The sequence below is a fragment of the Budorcas taxicolor genome, chromosome 2 (genome assembly GCF_023091745.1).
Source record: "Budorcas taxicolor isolate Tak-1 chromosome 2, Takin1.1, whole genome shotgun sequence".
Lineage (NCBI taxonomy): Eukaryota > Metazoa > Chordata > Mammalia > Artiodactyla > Bovidae > Budorcas > Budorcas taxicolor.
The window spans coordinates 109,226,019-109,242,396 of NC_068911.1; the positions used below are offsets into that span (position 1 = coordinate 109,226,019).

A 16,378-nucleotide genomic window follows, 5' to 3' on the forward strand; every position below is an offset into this window, starting at 1 on the left:
AAGGGGGATGCAAACACACATCCCTGCTGGGAACTCCAGGGAATGGGGATCCCTGGCTACTGGTGGACTGTGTGTAGCCCATTTGCTACCCTGCATGTCTGAGGGGGATACAAGGCATTCCTTTGAGGTCCAGCTTTAGTATGACATCATATGTCCAAAAAGAAAAGTAAGCCATTGATACAAAATAGCCACACACATACACCAAAAGCTATAGTCTTCTCCGCTGTGAAAAACAAAACCATTTTGTGTTTAACATGGGTGGCTACTTCGCTATATACAGTGCTACAGATTTGACAGCATGGGACCAGAATCTTTGGTTCAGATCACAGCTGCTCTGCTTTCTAGAAGTGTGACTTGAAGAAGTTATTAAATTTCCTTTGCTATCCCCATCTGTTAAATGGGCATCATCTCAGGGGCCTCCCTTGTAATGTTGTTGCAGGTAGTAAATGAGATAGTATAGCCATCTGGAGAATGCCTGGCATCCAGGAAAGTACTTAATAAGCTTACCTATTACTTGAGTAAATGCCCATCTTTATAAAGTCAAGTGATTATCCAAGACACCCTAACTTGATAAGTAGGCTACAATTTGAACATGATACATGAGCTCAAGATGGGCCCCCAGTTTTATTCAGAAACCCATGTGCCCACACAGTATGTGTTATTAAGTGTTGGCTGTGTGGGGCTGACTTGGCTAATGGCCATGTTTTAAGGGTAAAACTTCCCTTGGACTGAGGCAGTGCTCAGCAAACCCACAGGACCTCTTCAGAGGGATCTCATTTATTCTCATTGGGCTTCGGTCTTTATTGAGAGAATTCAGGATTTAATAAACACATCATTGTGAACCATCTCTGTGGCCGCTTATAAAGTAATAACAGAGATAAGATCTTAAGGCTCAGCTTGTCGTCCTCTCTGGCATGAGACAGTTTAAACCAAAAAAAAGTAAATAAAAAGCTCTGTCTAGTACACAGTGTGAATTCCGACTTTAAACAAAAATGAACTTTGATAGTAGCAGCTCTTTATTCACTGGTATTGGCATCTCAAATAGCCTTGAGAAAAATTGTCAAAAGCAAGTGAAATGAGGCCTGTCTTCTTCACTGCATAGGTTGTGGATTTTGGATGCTCAAGGAAACCACCTTGAGTATTTTCCTGGGCCCGCCAAGGTTCTGGGCTGTGGGAGGAGTAAGGAAGTGCTGGCCCTGGGCTTTGGGCTCGGGGGGCTGCCGTCCTTTGGCCGGCACAGGCAGGCTAACCTTGCTCCTTTGGGTCTGTGTTGCAGGAATCATGTACCGCAAGGCGTGTGCATCGTCGGCAGCCTGCCTCATCGCCTCGGCTGGGTACCAATCCTTCTGCTCCCCAGGGAAACTGAACTCGGTGTGCATCAGCTGCTGCAACACCCCTCTTTGCAACGGGCCCCGGCCCAAGAAAAGGAGCAGTTCTGCCACGGCCCTCCGGCCATGGCTCCCCAGCACCATCTTGCTCCTCAAGATAGCCCTTTTCTTGGCACACTGCTGAAGGCGGAAGGAGATGTCAGCCCCTCCTGCATTGTTCTTCTGGCCTGCCCTCCCCCTGCTCCCCGAGATTCTTCTGGGTGTCCTTTTATTCTGGGTAGGGAGGGGAATCTGTTCTTTTAGTTCCTTTGGAAACAAAGAGCTCAGTGTAAAAAAAAAAAAAAAAAAAATCTTTGTGAGCTCTGAATACATGGAGCTTGAATTTTCAGTGTGCCCTTAAAGGAAGGAAGGAGGTGGAATGCAAGTTGGCCCCATCTGTAATCAGAGTTGAGGCCAGGCTGGCAGAATCAGCCCTTAGCTGATACTTCAGTGGCTGTCTGCTTTCTTCCCAGGCCCGTCTTCCACTCCTGTCCCTGATGGGAGCACAGTTTCTTATATCACTGCTGCATGAAGGTAACATGGCTTTCGTGTAAGGAGTGCCGCTTAGCAGTCCAGCCTGCCTTCCTCAGCAGTCACACTTCGTGCTCCTGAAAACCATTCCTGGTGGCAGGGTTGGCTGGTTTCCTCTCCAAGTTGGGTTCTGGTGACTCACAACTCAGCTCCTGAGGTTTAGACTCGGGCTCGGCCTCGCTGTGAAAAGTGCTTAAGAAAACCATGTTAGCTCTTGCAGAGGAACTGCTGTGCCGGGAAGCCGGGAAGATGAGCGGGTGGCGCGCAGAGCGGGCGCTGTCCATGGTGGAGGCCATGTGGGCACGCAGGTGTTTCTGGTTGGCATGCGGCAGCGTCAGGTGGCAGCGCAGCACCTGCCCGAACACGCTTCGAAACTGCTGCGAGGACACGTTGTACAGAAGCGGGTTGACGACGGAGCTCAGGTAGAAGAAGGTGTCTGAGAAGGGGAGGAGGATCATGTATGCCCGGAAGTAGGACTTGGTCCAGTCGTGCTTGGGTTTAGCCGCGGCCATGATCCTCCGAATCTGGTTGGGCATCCAGCAGACGGCCAAGGTCACAACAATCAGCCCTGCGCAGGCAAGAGGGAAGGAGAAGAGAGAAATCATAAGGCCAATGAAAAAAATACCCATAAAATATTTAGTCCCTCAGTTCTGTGCTTACTGGCAGGGAAATGATACCAATTTTTCAAGGTGCACTTGATGGGCTTTTTTTTTTTTTTTTTTTTTGGCCACTGGCAGAAAAGAATTTAACACTGTTTTCAAGGCCAGGGGAGTTAACTGTGTTAAAGACCATTAAACGCTTTAGACAAGTTATTTATACCTGTTGATACCTGTTCATTTAAAAAGTGTTTTCATTGTTGTGTATCTAGAAAACATTTTATGTAGTCCATAAAACTTGTTTTGTCCTTTAAAGATAGGTGGATACAGTATAGCCATATCAGATGAAGTAATATTTGTTGTTTAGAGAATGCTTGTATAGAGGCGATCCAGTGATATTTTGAAGAAAAGGGAAGTGGCATTCTTTTGGTAACAGAGAATTATACTTAGTGACATTAATTGTGCATTCCATTTCAGGGGAGGCAAAACCAGGAGTCACCGAGAGTGTGTTTTGGACATATATTTAGTAGGTATGCACACCTGAAATTACAATGTTCATATCTGCAAGAGCATTTCTGTTTCTTTTCAGATGTTTTTAGCTATGTCATATCTTCCACCCTCACAGGGGGAAAAAGGTAATTATCCAAAAATAATGGAAAATACCTAACTTCAGGTTCATAACTCACTAGCTCACTTTTTGTTGCACTAAGCTGCACTGTGGTGGCCCAGAAAAAAAATCAGGCCCTAAAAAGATGCCCCCAAGAGGATCAAAAGTTGACTACATGGACAGACGTTTGCATGCCCATGTGTTTGCATTCTGAATTACCCCATCATTGCTCTTTGTACCACCCTTGACAGAGAAAAAGCTGCTGTGTGATACTTGTTATCACACAGTATTTATCCACAGTGACCAAAAGCATCAGTAAAACAGCAGACAAAGACCAGGCACCTGCAGAGCACATGCCCTCATCTCTGTACATGCCAAGACACCAAATGTAAGTTGCTATGTAAACCGCTGATATCCTAGAGCTGTGTTTTGGATTTTTAAGAAATTCTTCCTCTCCTAAATTTAAGTAATAGAAAAAAAAATTCATTCACATTTTCAAACCCTCTGATCTTCTAGGAAATTACAGAGAAGTGATTGTTGGCAATGACCCCTCCTTGCCTCTGATCAATAGTAAATATTTCATTCATGCTCCAGGAAGAACCCTCTCTACCCATCTGGGGTTGGCCCTCCCACACACACACACACAGGCGAGCATCCCTTGCAGGGTGGCAGAGGGGCCCTGATTATATTCTCTGGCACTGAAATTCCCCAGTCCCCTCCACCAGTAAATCCTTCCACTATCCCAGCTGTCAGCAAAGAGGGCCCAGGAAACCTGCTCCCCTTATTAATTTCTAAGGGTTTCTCCTGTCCAGATTCAGCCCGAACTTGAAATACAAACCAATTTGCTTCTTTCCTTTGAGTTTCCTACCCTTTTTTACCTTCAGAACACTCAGTAAATCTAAAAATAAACTAGGCGAAGTAACATATCGATCTGATGAAAGGCAAAAAAAAAAAAAATCACCTTAAGAGTATATTCTGAAATACCTAGTTACAGCTGCTGGATGAGAACAAAAATCAACATTTTTCTGATTATATTAAAAAAAAAAAAGCTGCATAGTAAATCAAGGACTTTTTTTTTTCCATTGCTCTAAGCGGGATGGGTGCACCCAGCCACCTGCACTATTCCAAGCGTGTTCTTTTGTTGTGTCTCCTTGTTTTTATCTCAAGTAGCTCTGACGGAAAGGTTCATCCCATTAATTGTGAAGGAGCCAGGTAGCTCACTTTACCTAAGGGAAGCCACATATCTTTACCAAGTTTTCAGTTTTTTCCTCTTCCTTGCCACTGAATTTCTGAAAACAAGTAACAAGCGTCTTCATATAAGGTCCCATTTCTTAGAATATGGAACCTGGACACAGGGTTTCGATGTGTTGCTATACTACACTGTGGGAAGCTGTACTTTGGGAGGCAAGAAAGAGCCACCTTGTAGTTACCATGGGTTGAACCTAGTACGGCTTCTAAAGCAAGGAGAAGGAGGAGGCAGCCGTGTGGGCAGAGGAAAGACGTTCTACAATTTTGCTTCTCCTGTCCGTCCTCTTGATCTCTTGTTTACATGACCCTCATTCTCCCATTACCTTCACCCCCTTTGCCTGGTATCAACTGTCCTTGAACGACCATCCCATCAAATGAAGCAGAGTTCCATAAAAGAAAGACCCAGCGTCCCGGGTAGGAGGCAAGGGATCAGGGCAGATGAAGGACTGTGGCTGGTTTACAGTTTTAGCCAGAATAGAATTCTTGCTTCAACAGTTAAAGTGGTAAGTAGGGGGGACCTTAGTCCAGTCCAGGGGTCCCCAGCCTCTGGGATCTAATGCCTGATGATCTGAGGTAGAACTGATGTAATAGAAATAACATGCATAGTAACTGTAATGCACTTGAATCACCCCCCAACCTCTGTCCATGAAACAACGGTCTTCCACAAAACCAGTCCCTGGTACAAGAAAGATTAGGGACCGCTGTCCTTGTTTGAACAAGTAGCAGAAGATGGGGAACCAGACTAGAGATTTTCCATTAATGAGAAAAAAAGCAAAGTTTAGACATGCAAGAAAATACAAATTTGGGGAACAAGTGAAACAAGGAACTTAGTTAGAACTGGTCAAGGTCTAAAAGATGAGGCATCGGACAGGTCATAAGATGTAAGCAAGGATGCTAATTGCTTACTGTGTTTTCCCTCTGTTAGTTTCAATACTTAGTGCTCTCTGCTAATTTCCTGTGCATTTCTCATGACTGCTAAGATAAAAACTGCTCTTACCTTCATTTTATAGATGAGGATATTGAGTCTCAGAGGTTAGTTACCCAAGGGCTATAGCCAAGACACATGCTTACTGGACTTCAAAATCCACAAGCTATGTTTTTTTTTCTTGGACACAATATTATCTCTCATTTTAAGTATGAAAAATAAAACAGGCAAGAAAGTAAACATAAACCATAATCCCACTATACATAACAGGTATTAAGTAGCACTATTCACCATAACTGTGCCATATATGGTAATTTTAGAATCGCAACCACATTCAGAAAGAAAGAGGTGAAATCAATTTTAATCCATTATGCCACGAATATCATTTCACACATGGTTTCAATGTGTTAACCAATCAAAATATTTATACAGTATTTTACATTTTTTTCTCACTAAGTCTTTGAAACCCAGTGTAGCTTTTACAGCATATTTCAGTTGGGACCAGCCCCCTGTGGCTAGTGGCTAAAGTAATCCTTCATTCCCCCTCCCCAAAGCAGCAAGGCTCCTTATTTCTTCCTCTTCCCAGTCCCACCATTGCCCACTACCCAGCCATATCCCCAGAGAGTCCCACCAAACCAAGGAAACCCCCAAGGAATCTCCCACTCAGCCTGTATTTATCCTCCTAAGATTCTGACAGTGCAGGTAAACCAAGGTTTAATCTGGATCATATTTCTCATTACACATTCTCACCTACAGCACAGACCAAGTCCATCCAGTCTTTTCCCATAAAGCCTTCCCTATAAGCGATGACAAATTATTTAAAGGCTAAATTCTGAAAGCACACAATTTTACATTCTAAGCCTTGCATAATCATTCTGGAATAACACAGACTGTGCCAAACACCTGACAGAGCTGCTTGAATAAACTTCCCTATCTCAACTGGAGGTGGGAAAAATAGCTGGTACCTTTCCTCTTGTGCTTTGAAAGATGATTTTGTGCTAGGAAAATGGAGCACTGGACACACAGGTACAGCCAATGGCCAACATGAAGTGTATGCCCATAGAGAATGTGATATACAGGTTAGCCTTGGTGAGGAGGAAGGAGTCAAATCAGCCCCCTTATAAAATTGTTGTTTTATATTAACAGGTAAATTGCTCATGTTTACACTTGAAAACAAAAGTTCATTATTTTAGATGACACATTGCTGAGAATAAACACCATGTCCAACAGTAACGTTTTATGTTGGCTGTTTACAACTGGTTCAGCTCCAGTCTCAGCTTCTCCAGAGCTGAGACAAAGCTTTAAAATTTTATTCATGCCTTAATAGAGTATATTAAAGATTTGACTAAATTTACGTTGGGCTGCAATCAATTTGGACTTGTATATTATATTTGGAAAAATCTATAATCCTGTGGTCTGTGTGGTATAATGTGTAGCCTGCAGATAAATGACTTTAGTGTGAACTTGAATGACGATCAGTGAACTGAAGTCAATCACAAAAAGCAGGTAAACTGTTCTAAGGGAACTGTTGATAGATCTGTATTGTACTCTGGGTTTAGGAAAAGCTTCATATCTTATCTGTTTTTCCACATAAAGTACTTCCATTTTTCCTCCTTGATCACTACACTGACAAGAGCCATTAGATGGTGACACAGAGTTATTCTCAGCAGAGTAATGTTGTTTAAAAAACAGAAGTAATGCAGATGTCCGACAGCATCCCACCCTGCAGCCTGACATTTCAACAGCATTTGAGTCAGCCTGCCTGGTTTAGTCTTCAGAAGTGCATTAAGCTATGCCGCCTGGGATGTGGCAGCATCGTGCATCTGACACTGTTTCTTCTCCCCTCAAATCTTTAAAGTGAGCACAACTATTTGTGAGTCTCTTAGAAATGGCTCATCTTACAGTCATCAGAAAGAGAACCTGGAGACCAGTTAGAGATCCCCTTGTCCTACACGAGACAGAACTGAGGCTAAGTCATTCGCCTAAAAAGATCTCACAGGTCAGCGTGGCAGGACCCCTGCTACCTTGCCACACTGCTCAAACACTGGATTCCACCTGAGACTGACAAAGGCGGCTTTCATTATTTTTAAATGTAGTAGGATTGTTTTGTCTTTCTCTTTTTGACTCAAGGGCTGACCATTCACAGCACAGAATGCAGTGAGAGGCAGGTCCATCTCAGCACGATACTTTCAGACACTGGATTCTGCTCTAAAACCAAGTTTCTCAAGAACTGACACATGATAAAGCTCTGAAGTACATATATTCCCCCCCCCCCCCAAAGGAGCTGAAGAATGTTTGCAAAACAAAATATGATTCCAGGTGATGACCTGATGAGCAAGTCTATAAGGACACCATCTAATCATCCATCTATCCATCCATTTGCCCCCCCTGCCCCAATATATCTTACATAAGCACGTGCTGCAAAAGAATACATAGCTTCTACTAAGCTGAAAAGATCTGGAAATTTAATCTTTTCTCAAGCCAAAGGTATTTTGTGTGATTTCAAGAAATCTCAAAGATTGACTCTTCCACCCATCTCATTGAATCCTTGAAGCCTTGGGGAATGTTGAGAATGATTTAGTATTTCTGTGATTAGTAGAGTTCTCCATCCTCTTCCTGCCTTATAATATTCTAACTTCTCCCTGACCCTAACCACAGTAAGCAGGAATTAGACACCCCCTATCCAAGGCACTGATGATAAAAAGCTGAGAAGGACAAGGCAACCACAGTCTGGTGACTTTTTACAAAGGGTCATAAGAGCAGACCCTGGCTAGAACATCGTGGCAGCAATGAGCAATGCTGGCTGACTTTCCCACAGGTGGGAACATTCAAAGGAAAGTAAGAGTGGGTCAGTTCAGCCTTCCCTGGTGGCTCAGTGGTAAAGAAGTCGCCTGCCAACACAGGTTCAATCCCTGGGTCTGGAAGATCCACTGGAAAAGGAAACAGTAACCCACTCTAGTATTCGTGCATGGGAAATCCATGGATATAGGAGCGTGCCAGGCTACAGACCATGTGGTACCAAAAGAGTAAGAAATGATTTAGTGACTAAACAATAGTTAGTTCTCCTGGAAAATGGCAGCCAGGTCAAGAACACAGCACAAGCGGGGATGGAGGAATCAAGGGCCACGCCACTTTCTGAGAGCTGCACAGCTCAGTGTGGCCAGAACAGAGGGGCGGGTGGAGATGGCAAGAGAGCACTGCATCAGGGTTTGTGGGCAGTAAGTTCACTCACACACAGAAAGGTGGGGGACATCTGCTTGTCAACTGACATTTAAACCACAGTTGCTAGTGGAAAGTAAGCATATGGCTATTTGAATGAAGAGCCAGGAAGAGACAAGTATATCCAATAACAGGCTTTAGCGTTTTCTTGATTTAAATCTTTGTGTTTGTCTACCAGTCTGCTCCTGCCAGCCAGCTGAGACACGGATCTCACTCGCTGACTTTGATTCCAGGAGCCCAAACCAGTACCAACGTTGATTTAGTCTCTAACCTCTAAGACAAGCTGTGAGGGCGTCCCTCATAGCTCAGTTGGTAAAGAATCCGCCTGCAATGCAGGAGACCCTGGTTTGACTCCTGGGTCAGGAAGATCCACTGGGGAAGGGATAGGCTACCCACTCCAATATTCTTGGGCCTCCCTTGTGGCTAAGCTGGTAAAGAATCCACCCTCAATGCAGGAAACCTGGGTTCGATCCCTGGGTTGGGAAGATCCCCTGGAGAAGGGAAAGGCTACCCACTCCAGTATTCTGGCCTGGAGAATTCCATGGACTGTAGAGTCCATGCAGTCACAAAAAGTCAGACACAACTGAGCGACTTTCACATTCTAAGACAAGAGTTCTCAAAGAGGAGGTTCCTAGAACAGCAGCATCAGCACCGCCCGGGACCTTACAAGCCAGACCTGCTGATTCAGAGACTTGGGGGCAAGAATCCGCTGGTGGGTGCTGATACTCAAATTTGAGAACCGCTGGCCTAAGAGAAGCAGAAATTGAAGCAGAATGTGGATTGTAGGCATTTGTGTGGCCCCATCGCTGGTACAGACTTGCCTTTGAAGCATCAGATTTCAATGAGTGGAACTCTGAGCTGGCAGTAGCTCAGAAATCCCTCCCTCTGGTTCCTCCCCTTCCTTCCCCATCCTTTTCCTTCTCCTCACTCCTTTCCTTTCCCCCCTCTTTACTTACATGTGTCTCCAGTAAGAAGCACCTCTCCTTTCTCTTCCCTCTGCTTCTTTCCCCCTTCCCCATTCCATCTTTCCCCAAGATCACAGTAACTAAGCCATATACAGCCTTGCTTACGTCACGGGCACACACCTCTTCCATTTTCTCCCATGGTTTTGAGATCAGGACTGCATCACGTGCAGGCAAGTCCCTTAATAGCTAACAGGTGGCTTCCTGGAAGGACGGTCACCATTCATTGCTGTTTGCCAAAGGAAAGTGGGGAGGCTTTGGAAGCAGATGGGGTGTGAGGAACACAGGTGATGGCTGTGCACTGGACACCCCCACGTGAAGAGCTGCTCCCTGTTCTGTGTCCTCTGACCCTGCCAGGACTTGCCTGGACACCTCACAGTCACATTTCCCATGAGGCGTCAGCTTAAAGACCTTCATTTAAAACTGCTCTGCCACCTTATTCTCCTTCCCATTGAGAAATGGTCTTTGGGAGAAGCTAGAAGAGCTGTTGGGATTTGGTTTTCAGAGAAGAAGGCAGGTCACAGCTTTAAAGTAATGTAGAGGCCACAGATGGCTGCTTCTGTCCATGAAGACAGATGGTCTGATGTCCTGTCCCTGCCCTAGCTGTTTGATGAAGCCCAGGAAAAGATGGTTCCCCCATCCCCAGGGTGGCTCCATCCAGTAGAGGCCAGGGACCCAGATTCCAGATGGCCTGCAATTTGCTAAGCATGACATCCGTCCCACTCTGCTCTGCAAGCTTCAATATAAGAAGACAAACTATAAATCGCAGTAACAACATAAATATTTCTAAAACAAGCCCTCCTGTCTGGGAGCTGCAGGACACCCACTTGCACTCCAAGTAAGCAGCATTTAGGGTCGTCGTCGTGGTTTAGTGCCTCTGTTCCTTTATGAATGCATGGTCAGTGATCAACTGGAATCTGTTAAATAAATATTTTTCTATGTGGGTCTCAACTGTATGCAGCTTTGTGGCTTTCTGAATCAGTTTCTGTGTGTCTGTTCTGAATCAGTTGACAGTGATGTCCCTGGGTCTGGGGTCACTACCAAAGTCCATGAGTGAAGCTGAACACTTCCTCCCTAGTAATGCACAGCCCAGGAGTGGGTGGTGGGAATGGGGACTATGTTGCCCCCCACAAGCATGTGGGGGAGGCAGCAGATCATGTGATGACCAGCCATCCTCTCCAGATCATCAACTCATGCCACCCCTGTGGCGATGACCATGCCACTTATAAACACAGCTTCATGGCTGGAAAGCTGCAGTTTCTAATAGGATTTAGTTCTTTGCAAGTGGTAGAGAATTAAAACCCCAGAATGCAAGCACTGAAAAAAAACAAAAACAAAAACAAAAAACCTCAGCCATGAATCTACTGATGAGCCTGCAAAAGCCCTAGAGAAGTGCCGAGAGAGGCCCCAGTTCACCCAGCCCAGGAGTCCAAACATCAGGCCTCCTAGTCTCATGGTGTTTGCACTGGACACGAGCTCCCCTCAGACCTCATGAAACCCAGCTACTCATGGATGGAGCAGGGTTCAGCCAAGCCCAAACAGCAGAGGCGACACAGGCATTTCAGGAGCGCAGAGAGGTGCCACCATGCCTGTGGATCCTGGTTGCTGTCTGAGGTCCCTCTGTGCAGAGGCACCGGGACCCTGGGAGAAGCAGCATTGCGTGCTTGTGACTGAGGCAGGCCAGGCCCAGGTGGGGCAAGCAACCGCCCAGTCTGTTCTTTCCCATCCCTGGGCCCCCCACACACTGATCCCTGTGCCTGGACCACGTCGTCCTCACGCTCCTCTTTTCCTCCTCTCTCCCTCTCCACTCCTCTCACCCCACTGCCATGCTGGATCCAGCTCTTATTCTACAAGTTTCCACATAGTGGCACTGCCTCCAGGAAGCCTTCCTGGTCTCCACAAGGCTCTATCAGTTTCCCTGCTATGAGATCACCGGCACCTTTAACAACAGCCCCTGTCATCAGGACACTGTAGGATCAACTAAACCGTAAACTCCATGAGGTCAAGATGTTCCACCTTCACTCTCCTGTCCTCAACACCTAACAGAACATCTTTACAAAGTAATTGCTCAATAAACATTTGTAGGAGGGAGAGGGGGTGTTGGAGGTTAGATGAGGGGCTGGAGAAGAGAACATTTAACATGCATTCACTTCATGTATATAGAATTCATCCGAAGCCAGCTTCTCCATACAGAGGGGGTCCGTACTAAGCCTCCTGATGCAGGGCCCCTGCCTGGACTATTTCCATTCCCATCCTGAGGAAAGGAGGAGGAGAGAGTAGGCCTTGGAGGAAGGGACCACCTTTTCAATCCAGCAAGGTCAGAACCTCCAGGCCCAAGGAGGAGGTGCAAATAGGGCTGAGAGTCTGGGTCTGAACCGTGCCTTCAGACACGAGCAGCTCTCGTCTCCCAGTCCATGCGCTGTTCCCCCAGTCCTGAGTTCTCCATGCTAGAAACCTGTTTCTTCTGTTTCTAAGAAGGCCTCCTGGGGTACAGAATACAAGTGGGGATCATTGGGAGAAAGAGGTAGAAAAGACACATGTTGGAGGACTTTCTTTTGCCCCAAAATACTTCACTTCAGGGACCCCCATCAATCACAGCCTCCCATGAATATGCTGCAAGTCTTTATGAGAGAAGCTATAGCCACAAACCCAAAGCATAAGGGTTAGGGTTTGAACCAAAGGGGAAAACTCACAGAGAAAAGAAGAGAAATTATTGAGACGAGCATCTGATAAAAGTGGAGGGACACATTTTCTACATTACACGCTCTGTGGTCTCAGGAGGAAGAACTCTTGCAGTTTTGACCCTAAATTTCCATCTGGGCACAGCTTGGTTATAGAGGGAGAGGGTCTGGGGAGAGCAGAACATGAAAATATTTAACTCCCCAGATGAACAGTCCTCCCACTCTATGCCTGTTATAAAATCTCCAATGACATATATTCTGGCACCTGTAATTCCACCTGCATCTGACCTAGGCAACTCCACCTACCAAGGGATTTTCACATTTTCTCTCTAAAGCGCCGGCTTATATGCAAAATGGAGATGACAACAGCTGCTGGATGATTAGGTGAGATAATGGCCATAAAGTGCCAATAAGCACAGTGCCTGGTGCTAGATAAGGGCTTACACTCGTCATCAGCACCTCCATGCTCACCTGTCCCTCCACTGCCATGACCTCCACCTCCACCTCTGCCACCACTTCCACCACCATCACCATCTCCAAACCAGCACCACGACCATGACCTCCACTGCCATCTCCATCTTCACCACCATCACCCCCACTGCCATCTCTGGCACACGTTTACCATCATCACTGTCTCGACCTCCTCTTCCACCCCTATTATCACCACCGCTACCTCACCACCAGCATTCTCACGGCCATCAGGACAGCTCCCAGAGGTAAGGGACCCAGAAGGCTGATTAAAACCACAGCATGTCACCCACCTTTCAAGCCTCAACTCAAAAATAAGGCCCAGAAAATCCTGTGACCTTACCAGGATTTTCCTCCTATTCAGTAGCAGAGAGAGGATCCTGATTTAGGTCTCCTCAATCCCAGGCCACACGTCTTTCCACCACCTGGAAATGGGGCTCTTGCTGCTTTGCCCTGAGACCCTGATTCATTTCTCTCTCCCTCCACACACATACATAGGTCTCAGGGTGGGAGGGCAGGGTGGTTAAGGAGCTAGAGAGGCAAGCAGTGGAGGGTGTAATAAGAGACAATGGATAGAAGGTAGGATTGTAAGAAGAAGGAAAATTTCAAATTCCAGGAAGACAAGAACCCCGCGTCCTCCCTAACTTCCTATCCCCACATAATTCTTCTCCAGGAAGAATGACAAGTGGCAGGGATGCTCCATAAATATCTGGTCATCTGGTTAATTCGGCTAATAAGGCCACCTCTCCAAATGACCCTGAACTTCGCTTCTTCCCTCCATCCGCTCCTCCACCCTCGGCACACCCACACCCACAGCCAGTGCCCATGGGTGTGTCCACCGACTGAGCTATGGTATGGTGGAAAAGGGAAGGGCTGGGATTTGGAGTCAGACAGACCTGGCTTTGAATCTCAGCCCTGCTATTTACCAGCTATGTGACCATGGACTTATATCTCCACGACATGGATAAAATGACAGCATCTACTTCAAGGAATTGTGGTAAGAAAAGCGAAAGTATATACATGCATATAAAGTACAGAGTATAGCAACGGCCAATGAATGGCCACTTGCATTACTTACTATACAATCCAACTGGCCGCCCCAGGGTAGAAGTAATACCAGCTAAAGTTAATCTACTGTGCATTTTATTTTAGACACTCTTTTATGCACTCAACTGACACTTGCTTATTTAATAAGCCCCACAAGATGGCCACTACTTAGTTTCCTGGCTAAAACACAGATAAGAAAGTTGAGATATGAATTGGTTAAATGACCTGCCCAAACTCTCACAGTTGACAAGGTCCAGAGTCCATGTTGTTGAAAATGCTGCCCAGCAGCCTGCCCTCAGCTGGAGAGCCCCTGAGAAGGATCAATGATCAAATGCTTTCTGAATCCCCAATTCAAAGGCATTTCAACTTAAATGGCCACAAGTTCAGAAATAAATTTTTCTGATGGGTATCATGGTACATAACAGAATCTCAGCCGTCAAGAAATAAAAAATCCCCTCTAACACATCTCTATCATAAGGAAAGGTATTGCCTTGAAGGGGCCTTTTTACATGTAAGGGGAACAGGATAAACTTTCCTGTTACTATAAGAGGAGCTTGATGAAATTCAAAGAAGCAAACTAGTTTTGAATAGTATGACAGGCTAGACTCCCGCTGAACATCCACTTTTGATTAGATTTATTTGATGGGAAGCAAGAACCTCTACCCCACCCACACTCTCAGGCACAGGAAAAGCTCAAGGAAAGATGCTTTCCTATGAAAATCCACTTTAAAAATTCAGAGTTGAAGACTATTCTCTCTCATCATAGGCTGCTCCCCTCCCCATAAATACAATCTAGAATTTAGTTTCAAAGTAAATTAGAAAATGAGTTCCACTTCCCTTTATCTGCTCATATCATGTAACTTAGCAATGAAATCCCTGAAACAATCTATAGCCAAATGCCAGAACAGGAGGCAAAAAAAAAAAAAAAAAAGAGCTGATGGGAGAGATACCAAAAGAGGTTTATGAAAGAGCCAAACTTATATTTGTGTTTTATTTAAGCCCAAAGGTCTTAACTGAAATCAGTAAAGCTCTCAGAAAAGTAGAGGAGACGGTATCAGGCTTCTAAGATAGGGTTTTGTATCAAGAATGATCAGATGAGGATGCCTTCCTGTTAATGATTTGAAAATGAAATTACTGTAGCATGACATGATAAGAATAAATCCTTCCTGGTGGGTTTTCTTTTCAGAGGGACAAACAGAACTGTGAAGAAATAGTCTTGCAGATTTGGGAACATTAAGTATCATCTCTCCAAGTGCAGCAGTTAATTGGCAGCCATGAACATTATTATTCATATTAAGTCCAGTTCAGTCCAACAATAATAATATCCTGCTTTAATTTTTAAAGCTATTCTGCATCTGTTACCTCATTTGCTGTCTCCCCAACCTGATGACCAAAGGGCAATGTAATAGAGAAGAACAAATCTGACTTCATATTGGATCTATTTCTTTTACTTTAACCTTTGTTTTCTATTGCTTTTACTATAAGTTAAGCACATTGTCTATAGTCTGAAATACACAGGATGGCCCCTCCCCAAGGCTCTGACCTTTAAAGGTATAACACTTTTCCATTCACATAGAGATGAAAGTTACAGAGCAGAGAATAACATTTGTCTGGTTGGGGGTTTACAGAAACATGCAGACTTGACCTACACAGACAGCTGCAAGAACAAAGGATTCCTGCGCCAAGAAGTTTGCAGTGACACTCCGTCCACTTTTAGCATGAAAGAAGCCTTAATGCTAACTCAGGCAAGATGAGTCTTTGGGATATTAGTCTACCATCTTCTCAGTCTGCTGACTTTCCAAACAAAGTCTCTATTCCTTGCCTCAACAACTGGTCTTGTGATTTACTGTCCTGTCATGAAGTGAGTAGTGCAAGCTTCAACTGGGTAACTGCACCTTCAAGCTCTGTCCCAGCTCTAAACACATCTCAGTTCCTCTCTCTGGGTACCTCCTCCATGCCTCTGACTTGAGATACCATCTCCAAGGATATGCAGTTCCCAAATCAACACTGCCAGCGTCAGGAGACATCCACAGCCATCACCCTATTCAACATCATGGCTTGAAAAGCTCATCATACCTTATATGGGGACATGTCCAAATTGAATGACCAACCACCCGCTGAAACCTTCTCTCCCTCCTCTGCTCCCAAATTTAATAAGCTCTACCACCATTCACTGATTTTTCTAGCTAGAAACCTGCAAGTCATCCTGTTCTACCTCCTCCCTCATCCTTTCCAAATCTAGTCCTTCTCTAAGCCTGTCAGCTTCCCCTCCCCAGTTTGTCCCCTTCTCTCCACCCCCACTGTAAGATCCCTAATTGGAGCTGTCTTTATCTTATGCCTGGATGAGACACAAGCTCACTCACTGGTTTGGTTCAAAATCACTCCTGCCCAAGCCAGGATCATCTCATTAAGCTGAAAAGTTCATGTCACCCTCTTGCTTATAACATTTAAATGGCCTATTATTAAAACCTTAGAAGAACTGTAACCTTATAATAAAGCTCTAAATCTCTAACAAGTCCTATAGGCTCTGACTTAACTTATTCCTTCAGGCTCTCCTGTACCCTGCGTGCTGTGTCTGCTCCCCAACACCTCACCCCTTCTCATTTTCTGGAGCCAGCCAACTCTCTCCTGCCTCGGGCTCTTATACAGCCAGGCTCCCTTCTCACCATGCAAGTTCTTATCCATTTTTCAGTTCTCTGCTGAAAGACCACTTCCTCCAAAAATCAT

At 45.2% G+C, this 16,378-nt stretch overlaps 2 protein-coding genes across 2 annotated transcripts in view; one reads left to right on the forward strand and one right to left on the reverse strand.

The window, feature by feature from the left end:
* The window catches only part of LYPD1 (LY6/PLAUR domain containing 1), a 49,017-nt gene extending 47,505 nt beyond the window's left edge, over positions 1-1,512 (forward strand). The window contains exon 4 of the mRNA XM_052636263.1: positions 1,277-1,512. Coding sequence (XP_052492223.1) covers positions 1,277-1,512 — 236 coding nt within the window. The remainder of the gene's footprint in view (positions 1-1,276) is intronic.
* Positions 1,513-1,960: 448 nt separating this feature from the next.
* Positions 1,961-16,378, reverse strand: part of GPR39 (G protein-coupled receptor 39) — a 269,856-nt gene continuing 255,438 nt past the window's right edge. Inside the window, exon 2 of the mRNA XM_052636314.1 lies at positions 1,961-2,466. Coding sequence (XP_052492274.1) covers positions 1,961-2,466 — 506 coding nt within the window. The remainder of the gene's footprint in view (positions 2,467-16,378) is intronic.